At 36.5% G+C, this 21,840-nt stretch overlaps 1 protein-coding gene across 1 annotated transcript; it reads left to right on the top strand.

The window, feature by feature from the left end:
* The first annotated feature begins 11,224 nt into the window (after positions 1–11,224).
* Positions 11,225–20,939, top strand: LOC132096892 (interferon regulatory factor 4-like). The gene is made up of 9 exons (XM_059502569.1): positions 11,225–11,506; positions 11,812–12,011; positions 12,759–12,945; positions 14,171–14,262; positions 15,195–15,351; positions 16,823–16,924; positions 18,443–18,838; positions 20,344–20,456; positions 20,611–20,939. Exons 2-9 carry the CDS (start codon positions 11,814–11,816, stop codon positions 20,749–20,751), a joined length of 1,386 nt encoding a protein of 461 aa, XP_059358552.1. The 5' UTR covers positions 11,225–11,506; positions 11,812–11,813; the 3' UTR covers positions 20,752–20,939.
* Positions 20,940–21,840: the final 901 nt, after the last annotated feature.

Genomic DNA, 21,840 nt, shown 5'->3' with positions numbered 1-21,840 from the left:
ACAGTTTCTGTGTGAACTTGGCAAAATGAGCATTTTGTGTCAATATTACTTTTATATTTAATCATAAAATATTTAACAGGGTAGAATTTATTTATTATTTTAAGGGACACTTCTTTTACTTTATTAGTTAGAAAATATTTCTGTTGTAAGGACCAAATCTTTTTCCAATTTAAGTTTTTAAATAAATTACTCCAATAAGAAATTGCAGGAGAAACAGAAATGATATTATCAAGAAAAAGAGATCTAACTTTATTATTTCTTTCTTTTTTTCCTGAAAAACATATTTTACCTATTGGAGTTTCGGTTGGCTCAGGAAAAGTAGTAATTATAGAAGGAGAGTGAATGTAGTTTTTAAAGAGGACACAGATTCCTGATGGTATTGCTCCCATGACTATGGCAAACTCTTTGGGGGTAACTGGCATATTGTATTCAGAAAGAAATTCACTGTAAGTCATTAAAAAAACCTTGGTTGTTAAATAGTTGACATACTAAAAGTAAACCGTTATTAAACCATTTATCAAAAAATAAAGATCTATTTTTGTATAAAATATTTTGATTATTCCAAATAAAGAGTTTATGGGGGGTGAAATTGTGTTTATATATTAAAGCCCATGCCAAAAGTACCTGTTGGTGGAAATTTGAAAGTTTGATGGGAATTTTAGACATGTTGTAATTGCACATTAATAAAAATTTTATCCCCCCAATTTTTGAAAATGCTTGTTGTGGGAAGATATTGCAGATGGAGTCTTGATTTTTCAAATACCGATGAAGCCAGTTTATTTTAAAAGTATAATTTAAAGAACTAAAATCAATAAAATTTAAACCACCTTTGTTATAGTTGTTTAGAATAACTGATTTCTTCATATAGTGGTTCTTATTTTTCCAGACAAAATCTGTCAGATCTCTATCAATCAATTTACACGTGGACTTATCAACATAGAGAGATTGGGACCGCATAAGAGAGACGTGAAAGTCCCTCGGCCTTAGTGAGCAAAACTCTTCCTTTAATAGAGAGATCCCTTTGAAGCCAACAATTAAGTTTTTTCTTTGTTTTAGCAATAATCGGATTAAAGTTTGTTGCACATCTACTTTTATCTTTAGTTATTTCTATGCCAAGATATTTTACAGTACTTTTAACAGCTATGCCACATATTGAAGAAACATTAAAATTTTTAATGGGCAATAATTCACATTTATCATTATTCAGATTTAGACCAGAAGCTCTAGACAATGACTGAAGGATATTTAAGGCTACAGGGATTTGAGAGGAGTCTTCTAAAAACAACGCTGTGTCATCAGCTAATTGACTTATAATTAATTTTTTTTTTTTTTTAGGTTGCTCCTTGTAATATGCAAATTAAGAAATTGCACTGCAATTAAAAATAAATAAGGGGACACTGGACAACCCTGTCGAACACCACGATTAAGGAAAAATCTGGGAGAGGTACCGTTTTTTAGTTTAATTGAACTATTTCCATTTACATATAACATTTTAACCATCTTACAAAAAAAATCACCAAATCCTATTTTTTTAAGAGCTTGAAATAAAAAGCTGTGTTCTTAAGTATCAAAAGCTTTGTAATAATCTAAGAAAAAAAATGAAGCCGTCATTATTAATTATATCAGAATAATCTAAAATATCTAATATTAATCTTATATTGTTAGATATGTGTCTATCTTGCATAAAGCCAGACTGTGATTCATCAATAATAGAATGTAATACTCCTTTTAATCTTTTGGCTAATACTAAAGCAATTATTTTAAAATCATTGTTAAGTAACGTTATAGGACGCCAATTATCTATTAAATGAATATTTTTATTTAGTTTGGGAATTAAAGTGATCAGCCCTTGGCATAATGTAGGAGGGATAGACGATTTATGTATGCTTTCCTTAAAAATGTTTTCACTAAATATGTGATAGAATTCTGACGTTAGTCCATCTGTACCAGGGGATTTGTTTATTTTTAAAGATTTAATTGCTTCATCAATTTCTTTTAAAGTAATAGGAGAATCGCAGAAGGCTTGATCATCATTACCTAATTGATTAATGGAACATAACGAATCAAAAAAATTATGAGCATGTTGCTCGCTAAATTTAGATGTGTATAAATCATGATAGAATTTGGCACAGAAATTAGCAATGACTCTTTGGTCTTCACATAGAGATCCATCAATCATTAGTTTTCCAATCTGATTTTTTCCATTTGTTGTCTTTCCAATCTAAAGAAATAAGAAGAGTTTTGCTCACCTTCCTCAATCCATCTTTTTCGTGATCTAATAAATGCCCCCTCAGCTTTTTGTTTATAAACCTCATCCAACGCATTTTGATGATGAGCAAGCTCAACCTTTTCAACATCAGATAGAACCATTTTAGATAGAAGATTTGAAATTTTACAAATTATAATACTCTCATCATTGTTTTTCTTTTTAGCCAATTTGCTACCAAAAGAACGTACGTATTTACCAATTTCATATTTCACTAATTCCCAATTACTGCAAAAATTGTTTTCCTTATTTGCTTTTTCCCAATAAGTAGTGATTATACATTTAATTTTATCTTTTACTTCTTTATATTTAAGCAATGAATTGTTCAGTTTCCAAAAGGAGGTAAATCTTTGCAAGTTAGCAGAATCTGAAAGAGAAATGAATATGGATATGCATTTGTGATCAGAGAGAGGCGATGGAGTAATATCAGAGGATACATTATTTAGATCTCTAGAGACAAGCCACATATTGATACGAGACTGGTTTGAAAGAGAATTGTTACTCCATGTAAATTGTTTTTGAGAAGGATGAGTTTCTCTCCAACTGTCGAGTAAAGAGAATCTCTGCATAAACCTCTTTAAATACAGACTCGAGTTATCAGGTGACTTTGGAGGCCATCTATCTAAGATGTTATCCAAAGCCATGTTAAAATCTCCTCCAAAAACTAAAAAAGAATTGGGTATTTAGTGAGTAATTTCAACACATGTTCTTCTACTTGATCCATAAGTTTTTCATTGTCTTTTTGTTGATTGAAACCATAAATATTAACAATAATACCCGTTAAATTCGAAATACCCAGTACGAGACAGATATATCGACCACCTGAATCACAGACAGAGCATACAATCTTCCCATTAAAGCGGTTTTTGAGAATACAAACACCAGCTGAGTTACTTGTACCTTGAGCCATCCACAAATCGGATCCCCATTGAGATCTCCAAAAAACATAATCCTCTTTGGTTGAATGGCTTTCTTGCAAAAAAACAAAAGTTAGATTTAAATTGTTTAAGAAACAGAAAAATTGCTTTCCTTTTTGTAATATTTCTTAACCCTCTAGTATTAAAAGAAGTGATAGAAAGAGACATAAAGTGAGAAAAATACCTATAAGCTATAACCTATAGTCCTATAGAGGTAGATTTAACCGGTTTCTGAAAATGTGTTAACCACTTCAGCTGTTATTTAGATTTTTTGAGAATTAGGCATATGCAATATTGGACCCACCGGTGGGTCCCCAGAGTTGATGTGGTTAAATATACACACAGAACGATGAGAACAGCAAACTCTAAAATAATACAAATTATATAGTGCAAATCAGAGTTTAGATTTCAATATTCACAACACATGAATAATCTCTTTTCTTGTAGTAGAAATATAAATTCTACAGTGCAAATGCAGAGTCTATAATAACATAACTAACAAGAGCTAACTTCCTTGTTTTTTTTGTTTTTTTTTTCACAAGGAGCGAGATCGAACAGAACAAACTCCTGAGATTAGGATCAAACATGACTCTTGTCTTTCAGGTGTGCGTTAAATAACGCGCCATTGTTGCGCTCAGGGTTTTTAATTTAACCAAGAACGAAACTAATGCGCTCAACTGTCTTTGTCGGTTACGATAAATATATATTATTATTATTATTTACAGTGACGAGACGTGTCATAACAGTTAGACCTTGAGTTGATTTGAGCCAGAAGGCAAAAACAGCAATCAAGTATAAATGTCCCATTCAGTTACAGGCACGTAACGCGGCCGCCATCTTGGAACGGTCAACTTGACGTCATTCATCACACTTTAGGTTCTCACAGTGCGCCAAGTAGACCATTCCAGTATGGAACGTCCAATATACATCTACGTATATTTATCTATGACAGCAATAGCCTAGCAATCCCATTGCAACGTGACCACATAAAACACCTTAGATTTGGAGAAATGTAGCATTGGATCTCTTGCTTATCAATGTCAGTGAATGGGTGCCGTCAGAATGAGTCCAAACAGCTGATCTAAACATCACAATGTTAAGTGTAGAGATGAGAGGGAACTTCAAAACATGACTCAATTAAAGAAAGATCAAAATGCAAATGTCTAGCATTCTACAGGCTCAGTGTTTCAGTGCAGTTCTCAGTCAGTGACTATCGTCGAAAGATTATTTAATCATGACACTGTTTATATATTGTTGATGGTTGTATGTGTTCATATTCTTTCCCCGCATCTGTTTGAATGAGCTGCTCGAAGGAGCAAAGCATAGACCTTTCAAAATAAAAGTCCTTGTGTATTCAGGGCTTGTTTATAATAAAATGCCCCACATTATGCATAAAGTCTAATATTTTTGCATGTCATTTGCACAGTCCCCGTCACAGAACGCAAAGACTAAGAACATTATTTAACATGCAAAATATAGATCAGAAGCACAATTATCTTTAAATATTATTGCATCAGTAAAATCCAGCATCGATTGACCTCTAATTCTTCTGGACTGATATATTACTACTATACATATTATTTAGTAAAAACTAAACTAAAACTAAACTGTGTTGTAGTTGAATGTGCTTCATCCTGTTTAATTAAATGAAGAATCTGAGATGCAGATTTTACAACAAAATGAGCCCTTCTGCACAACATTACTTGCATTTGCTGAATGCATTGTTCTCTTGCATGGTGCAAAGACCTGTGAAGACGAATGAAGTGCATATGAGTTTATTATGAAATGAAAGACTTAGTAGAAAATAAATCATTGCATGCATGTGCAAGAGGTCTTAACATTGCATCGCCCTCTGTGTCTTACTCTAGAGGCGTATTAAAGCCCATCTCTGTCTTTCCTCCGTTTCTGTAGGAGATGACTTCTCTCTGTATCCCAGCAGCAGATTCTCTCACACAAAACCTGTGTTTCTGACGGCTCGTTCTCTAATAGCTATCCGATCTCTCTCGGCCGCCAGTGGGCAGCGCGAGTCACTGGCACTGAAGGCGTTTCATAAGCAGACGCTTTATATGTTCTGCATTCACACACGCTTTTCCTCAGTCTTCTCTAACACTAACTCTGTGTTGTTAGAGTTTTTATGCCGTATTAAACTAGTTACACCCTTGCATTCACACATACACACACACACACACACACACACACACACACTTCCTCTTGTGGCTCTCTTGGTGCAGGAAGGAAGTCGTGAGCTGGGTTCTGCAGTGATGATGCCTTGGTCTCACTACGCCTTTATTTTTATCCCCCCTTTACCATCAGCTCTCTTGTCACCCTTACAAACCTGTGAAACCCAGCCATGCGTAATGTGAAACTGACCGTCTTGAACCGAACTGGACCAGCCCAGCCCTTCTCATCCTGGTCCTGTCAGAAGGATGGATGAAGAAACCACAGTCAGATTTCTGGATTTCTGGACCGTTTCAAGCCAAAAAAAAAAAAGTATTTTTTTCTTGCAAGCAGAATATACAAATAGAAAGGCGAAAATGTTTTATTTCTTGGAACAATTTTAGTTTCCAACATTGTCAGAGATTATAGTGCATAGAAATCAGGGGATTTTAAAGACCTGGAGATATCTAAAGTGAATCTACACTCTTATAAATACATAAATAATTTTTTTTTAAAGGAAAACCAGACCCGAGACAGACCAGATAAAATTAGACACGTCTTTTTTTTCTTTCAGATTTTTGACTTGATTTGGCTGCTGCATCTTTACTTTCTTTTATTTATCTGTTCATTTATTATTACCTTGTATTATTTGCTGTCTGGATGCGTGGTATTTCTAAGGATTGGAAAAATAAACAAGTGTTGGGATTTCAGTGGGAACTCAAAAAGATAAAATGTAACATCCAAGTTTTCTGAAGAGACACAATGATCCGATTTAATTTAGGCTACATTTTATTTAATTTTATATCAATTTTAGTTCACCAAACAAGAGTGAAGCTATGTACTGTAGTAATCATAGCAGACTTGCCTGACTTTATTTCTGTGGCTCTTGTTAAAGATTGGATTCAGTGTACAGATGAGAGGATCATTAATAACAGTGTTTCTCAGCTCACTGGAGTATTCTGAGCATTCAGTACACACTCGTCTGAGCGTCAGCTTCAAGCCTAAATAAACTTTGACAGGACCAGCGAAGGCAGTAAATCGTGAAGCTGTAAAAGCAGTAATCTGCATCTGGAGAACATCATGTACACAGGATGTCTCGTAACTCGGTGTTTACTGCTCCGGTTACGACCTTCCCACCGAGACCTCAACCTCACCTCTGCTCCAGTGGGCCTCACACACGTCTGTGTAGCACAGTGAACAGGAGAATTCACCCAAAAACAGGGAAGATTCTGTCACCATCCACTCACCCTCATGTCGTTTCAAACCTGTATGATGTTTGTTCTCTCTCTCTCTCTCTTTCTCAGTGTCTCGCTCTCTCTCTCTCTCTCTCTCTCTCTCTCTCTCAGTCTCTCTCTCTCTCTCTCTCTCTCTCTCTCTTTATCAGTGTCTCTCTCTCTCTCTCTCTCTCTCTTTCTCAGTGTCTCGCTCTCTCTCTCTCTCTCTCTCTCTTTCTCAGTCTCTCTCTCTCTCTCTCTCTCTCTTTATCAGTGTCTCTCTCTCTCTCTCTCTCTTTCTCAGTGTCTCGCTCTCTCTCTCTCTTTCTCTGTGTGTCTCTCTCTGTCTCTCTCTCTCTCATTCTCTGTCTCTCTCTCTGTCTCTCTCTCTCTCTCTCTCTCTCTCTCTTTCTCAGTCTCTCTCTCTCTCTCTCTCTCTCTCTCTCTCTTTATCAGTGTCTCTCTCTCTCTCTCTCTCTTTCTCAGTGTCTCGCTCTCTCTCTCTCTCTCTCTCTCTCTCTTTCTCAGTCTCTCTCTCTCTCTCTTTATCAGTGTCTCTCTCTCTCTCTCTCTCTTTCTCAGTGTCTCGCTCTCTCTCTCTCTTTCTCTGTGTGTCTCTCTCTGTCTCTCTCTCTCTCATTCTCTGTCTCTCTCTCTCTGTCTCTCTCTCTCTCTTTCTCAGTCTCTCTCTCTCTCTCTCTCTCTCTCTCTCTCTCTCTCTTTATCAGTGTCTCTCTCTCTCTCTCTCTCTCTCTCTTTCTCAGTGTCTCGCTCTCTCTCTCTCTCTCTCTCTCTTTATCAGTGTCTCTCTCTCTCTCTCTTTCTCAGTGTCTCGCTCTCTCTCTCTCTTTCTCTGTGTGTCTCTCTCTGTCTCTCTCTCTCTCATTCTCAGTCTCTCTCTCTCTCTCTCTCTCTCTCTCTCTCTCTCTCTTTATCAGTGTCTCTCTCTCTCTCTCTTTCTCAGTGTCTCGCTCTCTCTCTCTCTTTCTCTGTGTGTCTCTCTCTGTCTCTCTCTCTCTCATTCACTGTCTCTCTCTCTGTCTCTCTCTCTTTTTATCTTTTTGTGTTGAATCCTTTTTTTTCTTCATACAGCAAAAGTTGTTTTTAGAACCCACTGATATTCACATTAAAAACAAAAACAGTTATATAAAATATATTTTGGCTGATCCTTGTTTTTTGTTTTTTATGCATGTACTGGTTTGTATATAGTTATTGAAATCCATGTGGGATGGCTTTGTTCTATAATTTAATTAACAATAAAACAAACAAACCCATCACATTCATACATTGTTCATTGTACAAAATCGAGTTGTTTTAATATATTTGTATATATATGTGTGTGTGTGTGTGTTATCAAGTCAAGTGAAAGTTTATTTATAAAGCACTTTTTTTAGAAATGAGAAGTAGAATACCAAAGTTAAAAATATAATAAAAAATAATAGACTTAAAACAGTAAGTGTTTGAGATATATAATTTCGTTTTATGTAACTATGATTTATTATTATGATTTCTCATTTCTCTTTTTTTTTGGAAAAGTTAAAATAGCAGTTAAAATGAGTATTTCAAAGAATATGTTCTCACGTTTATTATTAAGTATTGATGTTTAAGGTTTACTGGTTTGACCTGATGTTTGACCCAATCAATCTGTTTGCTCTCCACAGCGTTCAGTATTTGGAGAAGAGCGTTACGTTCATGCACGAGTCTCGTCTGAAAGGTGCACTGGTAAGTGAGCGATGTTAGGTCTGCATACGTCTGCATGCACCAGGACACACGACTCTACCTAAAGAAGAAACTCAGTGTGCACTCAGGCCAGATACCAGCCCTGATCGAGCCAGTGTGAGCATGTGAACAGCTGATAACTAGGTGTCAAGGGGGCTGGGCTATTTCTGAACTTCCCAAAACAACAGTAAACACCAGCCTGTGTTTGACGTGAGACTATAACACCGCTGTGCACTGAGCGCTCCATTCTCAAAAACATCAAGAGGTCTGTAGTATTTCTCTGAAATCTCACGTTCTCCTTCCTGTGATGTCCAGTCACACGACTAAGTCAAATGCATAGTGAAAAAGTAATGCATGCATCTCAAATCTGTTAACATGACATATCGCTCGACACTTGTTGATATTTACAAATTTGAAAGCCTAAAATGTGTTTTAATGTCACTGTTGATGAGGATTCATATAAAATCAGTCTTTAAATGTGAGATGATTCAAATGCATCTGAAGCACATTTTGAGTTATACTTTAGCACAATCAGTTAGTTGAACTTCAGCACAATTAAAGTGGATCAAGTACAAAATTAGTTGTTCCAGTGGATCAGGCTTTAAGTATATCAGTTTACTGTACAACAATTTTATTAAGCAGTTTCACAGCGATGCCATAGAAGAGCCATCGCTTTCTTACCTTTTATAATCTGAAGACCCTTCAGAGAAGCTTTTGTGAAACCAAAAATACCAAAAAATACTATAGATAATAGAATTATAATAATAGAAAAATAATAGAATTTTACAATGTTCTGTATTTCAGGAATATTCAGGAATTTTAGCTTTTTCAGGCTATACATTTTTTTTTTTACCAGTATGCTCATTTCATTTTTCATTCATTTAACTTTTAGCATGAAAGGGCATTTAATATTTGTAAAATAACTTTTTTACATTAAAAACAAACAAGCAAATTACTGAATACTTCTAAAATAAAGAACATTGTAAAATTCTGAGTGCTATAAAATACAGAGTATTCTAAAAACACAGCATACTCTTAACATATTTTGCCGGCTCATATAGTCGGATATAGTTCGAAAATGAATTTTATTTAGCAGAAATGTGCTGCAGTTGCTGATATTTGTATGATGAAATTCTGCTGTAAATCAGTGAGATCTCTCTAACAGTAGAGCGGATACTGATATAAACTGATGTAAATATCACTCTCTATCTCCAGTAATGTGTCTCAGTGAGACGAGATGTAAATGATCCGCACATATAACACAGTGATGATTGAGAGCTGGAGAAATCAAGGCTCCTCAGAAGATGTGAGATGTTCTGGAGGCTTGTGAAGATCATTCCTCCGCTGAGGAACAGTGAAAGTAAAGCTCCTCAAAAGATCCTGAGGATCAGATTTGAGACTCTAAAACATGATTGATGGAGAATCAAGTAAAGCTGAGCTGCTTCAGTCCAGGAAGAGTTCATCTGGAGATATTACTGACCTTATTCTGACCTTTACTTGATCACAATCAGGAGAGATCAGACACCAGAAGCAGCACATTTCTACAGTTACACTAGAAGAGCTTTGATTGAATAAAACACTCTAAACTGTCAGAGACAGAAAACATGAGGAGATTGAGTTGTGTATCAAATATGAGACAGTGGGCTAAATATGTGTGTTTGTGTAAATGTGTGATCCAGATTACCACATGGTTTGTAGAAATATGAACCGAGCTGGAATGGTGTGTGAAGAGCCACTAAAGCGTCTGTCTGGACGGTCGATCTGTGTTCAGTTCAGAGACTCGAAGGAGATCCCTTCAGCGACGAGGAGGATGTTCATCAGCTGCTGACACAGATTCCCAGCTCCACGTCGGAGGACCACGACTCTGAACACATCTGAGCATCCCTGGACGCTCGTCATGATATCTGCCATCAGATCGTCATCATGCCACACGGGCACAGCACTGCTGATTAACTTATGGACACTTTCTGTAAATAAGACATAATCAAGGTTTTGATGTTTACTACTGATGTGTCTTTTAAAGCAAATTTGCATTTTGATGTTCATTTTTTTTTTTGTTATATTATAAAAAGTGATTTATACTATAGTCTATGACTTTCTATTTTATTTTATTTTTCTTAAAGGGACAGTTCACCCAAAAATGAATATTCTGAAGATTGTTGGTAGCCACTGACTTCCACAGTATTAAAAATAAAAATGAGAGCCGGTGGCTAGCGGCAGCTGTGTAGTTATCATCATTCTTCGAAACATCTACTTGTGTGTTTAACAGAAGAAAGAGACTTCAGGTTTGGCAGGACTTGAGGATGAGTAAATGGTGAGACACCATGAGACACCATGAATATATGGACTAAAATGTGCTTTTAACATACTATCTCTGTATTTAAAACGTATTATTATTAGTACACTGGAGTGAACTAGTGTATGAAACAGCTACTACAAATGGTAAGTATTTTTTTATTATTATTATTTTTAAATTTAGTATGTTAAAAGCACATTTTAGTTCATATATTCAAAGTGCCTCAGAATAGCAGATTTGAGTACACTTAGATGATCTTAAGAATCAGGTTTAGTATATTAAGTACACAATTAGTGTGAAAACAGAGCACTTTAAATGCATTATTGAAGTGTGGTGTATGAGGGATCTGTTGTTTCGCTGTGAGACAGCAGGGAGCAGCATATTCAACACTTGAACTTGAAGAGCTTGGTAACAGATTTGATATCAAATTGGCTACTTGATGAGTTTGTATTTGCTTCAGTTATTTGGGGGATTAGTGAAGTCTACAGCTCTGTTGGAACACATTGAGACACAAAGCCTCCTCCGACGGGACGCTCGGTCGGAGAATAAGTTCGTGAGCCCCGTGTTGTTCCGTGACAGCTGTGAGTTTCCTCAAATCAAACCGACACAAACAAACACCAAACCCCGTCAGGATAAGTGATGACGAGCGCCGGGAGATTTTCTGGCATGTTTTATCGACAGATATTTGTTCCAGCGTGTGTGTGTGTGTGTGCGTCTCGCAGGGATTTCCCGTATGCTGGATGTTTATTCTTTCGGTTCTGCCGCGTTTCTCTGAAGTCTTCAGCTCTCAATGATGCTGGAGAGACACGCTTCCACGTAACGCTCCACCCATCTCTCCACCTAACGCGCTTTGACTTGTTTAAGAATAGAAACACCTTCCTCTGACAGGACTTGAGAAGTGTCGGCTTTCAAAGCGAAGCTGTCTGCATTCACCAAGGTAAGACTTTATTACTGAGCTGTGTGACACCTGAGCTGAATATGACTGGAGTGTTCAAGAAAATGCATCTTGTTTATTAATAATGCTTATGCTTCATATGCTATTTTGTTCCTTAAAAAAAGTGTAGTCTAAACTACATTTGACTTGCATGTAAACATTCTTTGAACGCATTCTTTCCATGCAACATTTTCAGTCGTTTGAGAACTTGTTGTAAAAGTGTGCATGCATGAACTGATCTGAATCACTCTTCTGCTCACTGCATGTGCACCTGCTCTCGCATGCCTCCCTCCCTCCCTCCCTCACAGACATGAACTTAGATGGGGACAGCAGCATGTCTGTCAGTTGTGGGAATGGCAAACTTAGACAGTGGCTCATCGATCAGATTGACAGCGGGGACTATCCCGGCTTGGTTTGGGAAAATGACGAGAAAACCATTTTCAGGATTCCCTGGAAGCACGCGGGGAAACAGGACTACAACCGGGACGAGGACGCAGCGCTCTTCAAGGTGACCGAGGATGAGGGTGCACCTCTGGTCAGGGATCTTTAGACCTGTGCTGTGGCCCCTGAAAGCATTAGCACACTAAGTCCCTTTATTTTAATACATACTGCACGCTTTTCAAGCTTGACGTTTGACGAAACCGATCAAACAATAGATCTAGTGTTAAAGTGAAGACAGAAGTGGTTGCAGAACATTAATGGATAATGCCATAGTTATTGTACTCAACCACACTTGTGGTTCCTCCTGTGTGAACTTGACTTCATCCACTTAAAGTCACCGAAATGCCATCTGATTCAGAGTAATCAAACCAAAACCGTAAAGAAAAGCGCAGTTTGTTCCGAGAAAAACTAGTTTGCAGCCACGTGGTTTGATATTTTGTTATCTGATGCGATTACACGCACCTCTAAGTGACTTTAGTTTACAAATACGTTTTGGGGCGACTGTGTTAATGCATATTATTATTAAAGCACACTTTTTTTTTTTGGAATCATATTGGCTACTGTAGGATAAATTATTAGGAGTAATCGTGTTGCATTGAGCTGAGAAAGACCATTACATGTTAATAGATTGACATTGTGTTGTTATAGAAACAAAAGCAATGACAATTCAGTCAGTCAGACACATTGAACAGTAATTAATTTAATGCATTATTAGCACACTTATTAACAAAGAGTTTTTAACTATTGTATGCATTAGTATTCCTCGCTCACTCTTCATCTCTTCTCATCTTCACGCTGGTCTTGTGGTTTGTAGGCTTGGGCCCTGTTCAAAGGCAAGTACAGAGAAGGCTTGGACAAACCAGACCCTCCAACGTGGAAGACGAGGCTCCGCTGTGCCCTGAACAAAAGCAATGACTTTGATGAACTGGTGGAGAGAAGCCAGCTGGACATCTCAGATCCTTACAAGGTCTACAGGATAATACCAGAAGGAGCCAAGAGAGGTAACTTCCATTTTTGGATTGCATAACAATTAATTGCAATGAGTGAAGTGCATTTAATGTATCACAACATGCATCAGTAGAAGGTCTGTTGGAACTGTGCATTGGTTGCCTAAATCACAAAAACTGAAGGGGTGCATTTTTTGCTCGAGGTTTGATGCATTGCATCATTCCAGCTCTTACTGAAAAGTATAAGCTCACCAAGGAGCTATGAACAGAGCTAATTTGCTACACAAAGGTGGAGGCATGCTATGCATTCACATTAAATATTGCTACTTGCCCTCAGTATGTGTAGCAGGAAGCTAAGAGGAAGCCACTACATGTGCTAAAATCCCTCAAGCTTTTTATAGAGAGCTTCAGTTACCAAGTGCACAGCAGTAAAGCAACGCAAATCACCCATCAGACCTTGCATAAGACGAGCTCGTGCTTCGAGATGCTGGGCCAAGACCATGAAGACCTCTGGTGTGACCAAAAAGCGTTCAAGAGTTTGCAGAGTTTCAGTAATTTTTTAAAAATAACATACTTTGTAGTTTCACACCTTAATTTAGTTGCTATATTAGTGCTTGTGAACTACCTGCGAAGTGGAAGCATGAACTGATCTGTAAGTGAACGATTAAGTGCATTTTGTTTTGAGGATAAAACAGATGAAGACACAGAAAACTGACCAAAAATATTAGTATAAGATATAATAATCGATCGCTCACCCGAATTCAAATCCTCTAGAAAATGGAAACGTGACTGTGGCGTAAACTATTTTGATTTTCAAAAAGATGAATTGTTCGGTAAGTACAGCCACAGCTTCTTTAAAAAAAATAAATACATCAGCAAAGGAAGGAAAATCGCACTGGTCAAGTCTTGGGCTTTATAACACACTCTCAGGGCAATTCGTAAGCGTTTTACGCGGATCGGTGGCAAACTCGTACGACTCATTTGTATGTTTTCATACGATTTGCTGAGTTTTGGGTTTAGGGCTGGACCTTTATGCTTAATTATTTATTTATTAATGAATTAATTTTTTTTTTACAAAATCGAAATCTGTTCTCATGTTCAAAACAAGAATAAAGTCGGCCACAGTTATCACAATTATAGTCAAATGCTTAAATTGTGTGGATATTTTTTTTTTTTTTGTAGGATTTGCAGACAAAGATTCATAAATCTTATTGTGCAGTTATATATATATATAGGCCTATATATGAAGGTTATAAATAGATTATTTTTTGCATTTTAGGCTCTAAGTCCAGCAGTATGGATGACGGCGCGGGACACATGCCTTCTATTAGTTATCCAGTGCATTCTTCTTATCCTCCTCTACAGCCTCAGGTAAGGTGTATCACCTTTGCCATGTCACACATTTTTAACAAAATATTAATTTCCTAGGGAGGCGTCTTATGTGGAGAGATTTTCTTCAAATTAGCATTGCATCTATATCTAGTACATATGCATTTACTGCTTGTTCCTTGCTGGTGCTTTCAGTGTGAAACAGTGTAGTGTCAAGATACTTTTATAGTTTTAATCAAAATTTCGAATTAGTTTATATTTTTATATTTTCTGACTTTTCTGAGTTTTTGTAATCTTGCTTTTAACAGTTTTATATTTTTTGATTATTTTATTTTAGTACATCAAGTAAAGCAAGTTATATATTTAGTGCATTAACCTTTGTACAGACACACACGTGCGTACACGCACACACACACACACACACACACACATATATATACACATGTATATACATATATATATATATATATATATATATATATATATATATAACTAGAGCTATATCATGACCTCAGAGCAGTGTTATTTTAGTATCACTGATATACTATCTTTTTTTATTTATTCTTTTATGTCTATATATAGTTTTTATTCATTTTTATTTCTGTTTTAGTTAAGTGCATCAAGTTAAACAAAACCAATCTAAAAATGTTGCTCTTAGCATCCAGCTGAGATAAAATTGTATTTTATTTTAATGAAAGTTTTTAAAATATAAATACATTTTTATGTTTTAGTTAACTTTAGTAAAAGTGCTCAATCGACCCTGCTGTAAAGATGAGCTAGTGCCAGCTGGTGTATTACTGGTGAACCAGCGCAGCCTTATGAAACCTCTCTGGTGAAGCAGGTTAACCAAGTGAATCTTGAGGGTTAAGCTAGTTACGAACTGTAATGTGTGCTCCAGTGTGTTACGAACTCTAATCGTTGGCTCCAATGTGATAAAGTCCAGTCTCAGAAATCTGTCCGCTGTCCGTCTGCAGATGCCGGGATACATGCTGCCCCAGGAGAGACGAGACTGGAGGGAATACAGCGGCGATCAGCCTCATCCCCAGGCTCCTCACGCAGAGTTACCGTACGGCCAGTGTCCGTATCCACCCACACGCTCCCTGTCCTGGCACCCATCGGCCTGTGACAACGGTACCTGCCTCTCCAGTAACACACAGTGTCCAGTTCTGAGTGCAGAACATTACATTCATCACATTCTCTCAAATTTGGCAAACAGCAATGTATCTTAAGCAGTGTATGGGAAAATTACAATTTTTAAGGAATGTAATGCATTAAAATATTGCATTACTCCATAAAAAAATAAGTAATTGCATTACCTAGTTCATTTTTAAGGAAAGTAATGAATTACAATAAGCATTACTCCATGAAAAAGTTACTGATTGAGTTACTTTTTATGGAAAGTAATGCGTTACAATATTGCGTTGCTCCACAAAAAAAAAAAGTAACTTATTTAGTTAACTAGTTAATTTTTAAGAAAAATCTTGCATTACAATATTGCATTACTTCTTAAAAAAGTAACTAATTGTGTTACTTAGTTACTTTTTATGGAAAGTAATGCATTACATTGCCTTTGTGTTACTTTTGTTACCCAGCTGCTTTTTTCTTTTTTAATAACAAAAACCCAGAAGCTATATTTTTGGCAACTGTAAAGGCCCTTTCTCATCAAAAGTGAAATGAATAAGCCTCAGGCTGAAGGAAGTGTCTCTGATTTCTCTCAGTTCAGAGACAGAGGAGCTGTCAGTCAATAAATAGAAAAGTAATGTAACTGCCGTTATTTATTTGAAAAAGTAACTCAGATATTTTCTTGTAAATTTGAAAGTAATACATTATTTTACTAGTTACTTGAAAAGTAATCTGATTACATACCTCCCATTACTTGTAATGCTTACCCTCAACACTGATCTTAAGTAAGCCAATAGAATTACAGGCAATATTTAAAGGTTGTGTACTATATTTACCAAAATTAATATGAGAGAAGCTAAAGCTATTCTTGGTCATAGATGCTAAAGAAGAGAGTTTATCAAGGGCGAGCAACATTAGCTGACTTTAAACAGAAAGAGGAAATCCTTCATTTATGGTTCAGCCTGTCTGTTTATTAACGCCGCTTCTCACTCTGTAAAACGGCCAACTCAAGGGGTACCAGTGAATTTGTGTCACAGAACACCTTTTTTTTCTGACATTTAGTCCCTTTATTAACTTTTGCTAAATGTAAGTAAAAAATATCTTATTTTATCTTATAAATGGTCATTTACTGTAGATTCATAAGGTCTTTTGAATAGTGCAGCTGAAATTCATTGCAGTCTTGGGTTCTTGGTCTTGAGACCAATCGAAGTTGACCCAAGCAGTGGGTCTCAAAATATAGTCTTTTTCCAGATTTGGGTCTTGTTTATTGTTTATTGTGGGGTTAATTGTACTAAATAAACCCATACACAACTCTAGTCTAAGCTGGTCCAGTCATGGTCTGGGTCTGGTCTCGATTCTGACTCTGGCAATGATAGAAGTGGAAAGACAATCATTTTGTTTCACTATAGGTGCTACTGTCACATTATAGTTTTAATTTTGAAGGTAGTAAAATCAATTTTAATGCATCTACACTTTCCAGGATACCAGATATCTGGCTCCTTCTACACATATTCGCCTACAGAAACCCATCCAGTGGCAATGGACCCCAATATGAGATCCGCCGAAGCCATGGCACTATCAGGTACGAACACGGCTGTCATTTTGCCATCTTTAAGATACTTTTATACTTTTTTTAAATGCATATATATTTTTATTTTTTTTATTTTTTATGGTTTTAGTTTTAGTTAACTATAATAACCCTGACTATGAACTTTGACATGTTAAATGTTTTGTGTGGTGGATATGATTGATACTGTAAATCAAGTAGTTTAAGGAAATACAATTTGGATGATAAAAAGCAGATTTGAAAGGTCTTCGTTGATTGGATTCTTTGCTATTGCTCAGTGTTAGGTGAAATATGTTACTAAGTAATTAATTACTTGCCCATTGAAAAGGTAAAGTAAGGGATTACTTTAATTACAGTAACTTCTGATGTAATTGCATTAAATACTGTACAGACTATAGAACAATTCTATATAAAACAGTGGATTTAACATGTTTTTAATCTAGCAGTCTCTCTTTAAATACTTTGATCAATTTAATAATATTTTTTTGCAATTTTATATTATTTATTAAAGTAATTAATAATAAGAAATCCAATGCTTTTAAGGGTAGCACTTTATTTTAAGGTGTCCTTGTTACACGTTTTGATGTACTTATTATTATAATACCATTAAATTATGCATATTTGCATGGATGTAACCTAATCCTAATCCTAAACATATAGTAAGTACATGTTGTTAATTAATATCAATCAGTACTTAAATGTGTAATTACTCTGTAACAAGGACACATTAAAATAAAGTGTAACCCTTTTTAGAGAAAGTAATCAGTAGAAGTAATCTAATTACACTTTTAGTATTTACTAATTAGTAGCTAATAATGAATTACTTTTTTAGAGTAAAATACCCAACACTCCCATTGAAACCACCTAGAAACCACCCAAAACACTGTAGTATTGTGTCATGTTTTTCTTTTTAACCTTCATCCTTCCCTCGGGTCATTTTGACCCGGATTTTTTTTTATTTTACAATTAAAAAAAAACCCATTGTGTTCATCTGAGTGGTACAAGACTTTGTGACTGTTGTTCCACTTGAATTTGGAGCACACACAAAAAAGAATTGAGTGGATTTGAGGATTTATGTGGCTGTATTTATTTATTTTTTATTTTTTTTACAAATCCTTTCCCTTATGGGTCATTTTGACCTGAGCATAGAAATGAATGGAATGTCAAAAAACAACATTAGAGTTTTTAAAATTAAAAATCAGATACAATCCAGAAAAAAATAATATCCAAACAAAGGGCTGAGACTACATAATATTCTAAAGGCACACACACACACACACATGGTACACGCACACACATAGAGACACATTATAACACACATGATTAAAGAAAACAAGGTAAATAAAACATTAATAAAACAAAAATCACAGAAACAAATATAAAAAATGGATCAATATAAGCTTTCTGGACCAAAAACCGCAAAAAGGTTTCATTTTAGGCCTTTCGGGTCATTTTGACCCGTGAGGGAAAGGTTTGTGCCAGAGCATGAGTGAATGATGAAGGTTGATGTGTTTTCTGTTGTGTGCTCCTCAGACTGCCGTCTGCACGTGTCTCTGTATTATCGTGAGTCTCTGGTGAAGGAGGTGACCACCAGCAGCCCTGAAGGCTGTCGCATCTCTTCCTCTCCGTCTCCAGGATCCCCCTCGTCCCCGTCCTCCCCGGGCCCCGAGGAGCGGCTGTATGGCGGGGCCGAGCCTGTGCTCTTGCCCTTCCCGTACCCTCAGTCTCAGCGGCGCGGGGCCGAGAAGCTGCCGAATGTGCTGGAGCGCGGCGTGCTGCTGTGGCTGGCTCCGGACGGGCTCTACGCCAAGCGTCTGTGTCAGGGGAGGGTGTACTGGGAGGGTCCTCTGGCCCCGTACGCTGACAAACCCAACAAGCTGGAGAAAGAGCAGACCTGCAAACTGATGGACACGCAGCAGTTCCTCTCAGGTCAGAGATTCGTCTGGAGCTTGAAGTCCAACATGATTAGAGTCCCTTTAATTCACTTCATTAGAACTTTTGCACAAAATCATTCAGCAGAAACATACATTTTCAATACATTTCAAAATAGCCTAAACATGTGTTTCAGAATATATTTATGTTTCTACCAGTATTTTTATTTTATTTATTTGTTTTACCATTGTTGAATTATTATTATTTTTTTACGTGTCTATAACAGCTATTCTTACCTGAGCGGACACTTTCAGTTTAATGCAACTAATGTATGAAGGATTGAAAGTCTGTTTGTTTGGTTTGATTCTCTTGATTAATAATCCATATCAGATAGCATCCAATCAGAGCAGTCTGTTTAGCTGTAGGTATGCTCTAGAGCTGTTTTTAATTGGACTGCGTAATGAAGAAAAGGCCTGTCATCTCTGAAAGCGTGTTCATTAAGTTGTGTGTGGTTGGCCACGTGTCATGATCAGTGTTTGAGACTGTGGGATTTCCAGCGAGTGTCTGATCATCACACATGAACCTGCTAAAGTTCATTTGCATCTCAGCTCTCTGCTAGTCATCAGTTTACGAGGGTCTTGTGTTCGCATTATTGCTCATCAGGAGTTTTTTTCTGTCTCTGATGGGAAGAGTCATGACTGTAAAGAATGGGTTTTGATATTAAAGCCCATCAGCAATTTTAGACACTTTTGTACCACTTTGTATTTGTCACGCTAGTTGCTTCTTAAATCACATTTAGTCATTTAGCAGACACTTTTATCCAAAAGAGGACAATAGAAGCAATCAAAATCAGCAAAAAGAGCAATGATGTTCAAGTGCTGTGACATTTCTTTTTTAATAATAAGTAGGTAGTGTAGAAAAAGAACACTAGTGCTTCATTTAAAACAATTATGAATCCAATTTAAATCTGCCATTAGTATGCAAACAATTCTGAAGTATTATTAAATGAAATTATTTAAATGCGTTGCATTTATACCTAATGATTGTTGTAGCCGTGCTTCATTTTATTTATACTGAATTTGGTTACACTTAATTTGAAGGTGTCCTTGTTACAGTATAATTATTCAATTAAGTACCGAGTGATATTAATTAAGTACATGTACTTACTGTATGCTTAGAGTGTTACTTGCATGTAATTATGCATAATTTTTTGTTATTATAATAGTAAGTATGTGTAACAAGGACACCTCGAAATAAAGTGTTACCCTGAATTTATACTGAATGCATGAATTTATGCAACTGAATTTATATCATAGCAAAAATGTAATGAGAATTATTGGTATAAAAAACAGCAAAACGTGAGAATGTGCATTCAAATTCTAGCAGAAAATGTGCGAAATGAGAAAAAAAAAAACAATGATCCTAAAAAAAAAAACGTAATTTTCTTCATGCACAGTGTTTTTTCTTCTTTTGATGATTGTGATTCTGAGTGAACCTTTTTGTGAGTAAATAAGATGCAGCTTAGTTATTAATTGTTGTGTGCATTGTCGTGCTGTCTGCAGAACTGCAGGGCTTCATTCACCACGGCCGTCCCATGCCTCGCTCTCAGGTGGTGCTGTGCTTCGGAGACGAGTTTCCAGACCCTCAACGGCAGAGCAAAATGATCACAGCTCAGGTAAAATCAGCCTCTCCGCAGCTTGACACACCATTTATATCATTATAATGCTAATGCACTATAATGCACTCAGTAAATGCATATTTCTGTACTCAGGTGCAATAATCCATTAGTTATAATTCAGAGTTAACTGACAGCGTGTCTGCTTTCGCAGGTGGAGCCCATGTTTGCACGGCAGCTCCTGTATTTTGCCGGCCAGACCAACGGTCACTACTTGCGCGGATATGAGCTTCAGAGTCAAGGTGCTTTACCTGTAGAGGAGTATCAGAGAAGCATCCAGCACTTGCAGGAGTAACAAGCTTCACATAGAAGCAGCTGAGATGATGACTGTATCTGCTCTACAGCCAGCAGAGATAGTGAAAGCCAATGGAGCAACATAATGAAGACTTGAAATCGCATTGCGATCACCTGACCAAGTGCCCACTTTCACATCCCAAAAAGCCACCAACATGACAGTCCAGCTCTTCGGACACCATACAGTATTGGATGCAGTCATTTTGTATGAAAAAGTTTCATGAATTACATGCTAAAACACTGTCAAGTTGATTTGAGCTCAGCGTTTCACTCACTCATTGCCGATCATTTGTAGAGACAAAGTGAAGTGTACTCAGATTTTTGGACTCCCAAATATTTCATACGGACGTTAAAGAAAGAAGCTAACCAAAAATAAAACTACAATCTAACTATTTCCCCGCTAAAATATAGGAATTGTTTGTTAGTTTTTGATAAGTTGATGTATAGTTGCATAGATTTTCTATTACCGGTCTATATTGCTCTGCTTTTCTAACACAATCCTCTTTTTTCTCATTGTTTTTGGCGCCGTGTGAGTATTTATATTGGATGCATGTAGGTTTCAAATGCACAGCCGAATGTACTGTATAGCTGTATAGATATCTTGAATGTAATCAAAGTAATTATTTCTCTGAATGGCTTCTGACAGAAAGTTATATAATGCTAAATACTAAGAAACAGTTTGTGGTTGTGTGTGTGTGTGTGTGTGTGTGATTGTTATCTGCTTTCAACTAAAGATCTTCGTTTCAAATGTAATCATAACAAAATCTGCTTCTCCCCGTGTGTGTGTGTGTGTGTGTGTGTTGAGTGCTGATGGGAATGCACTAGAGCAGGTCACTGCCCACTCTTTCCCTCTTTCCCTCTCTGTCTCAGATCCATTATTGTTTTTATTTTTGTATTTTTTTTTATTGTTTTGTCTATTTTTTTCTCAAATCGGTGCATTTTTCAAGACAAGTCAAATAAAGATATTTTTCTTATGATCCTGGTTTTGTCCTGTGTATTGTTTGTTTCTGCTTGGCTTTCAGAAGTTTGTATATACGAGTATGTAATATCTGTTGTCGTATGTAATATGTGTAATATAATTTACTAATTC

Source organism: Carassius carassius, chromosome 20 (genome assembly GCF_963082965.1).
Source record: "Carassius carassius chromosome 20, fCarCar2.1, whole genome shotgun sequence".
Taxonomy (NCBI): Eukaryota; Metazoa; Chordata; class Actinopteri; order Cypriniformes; family Cyprinidae; genus Carassius; species Carassius carassius.
The sequence above is the reverse complement of the archived record's forward strand: the minus strand, read 5'-3'. Positions and strand labels throughout refer to the sequence as shown.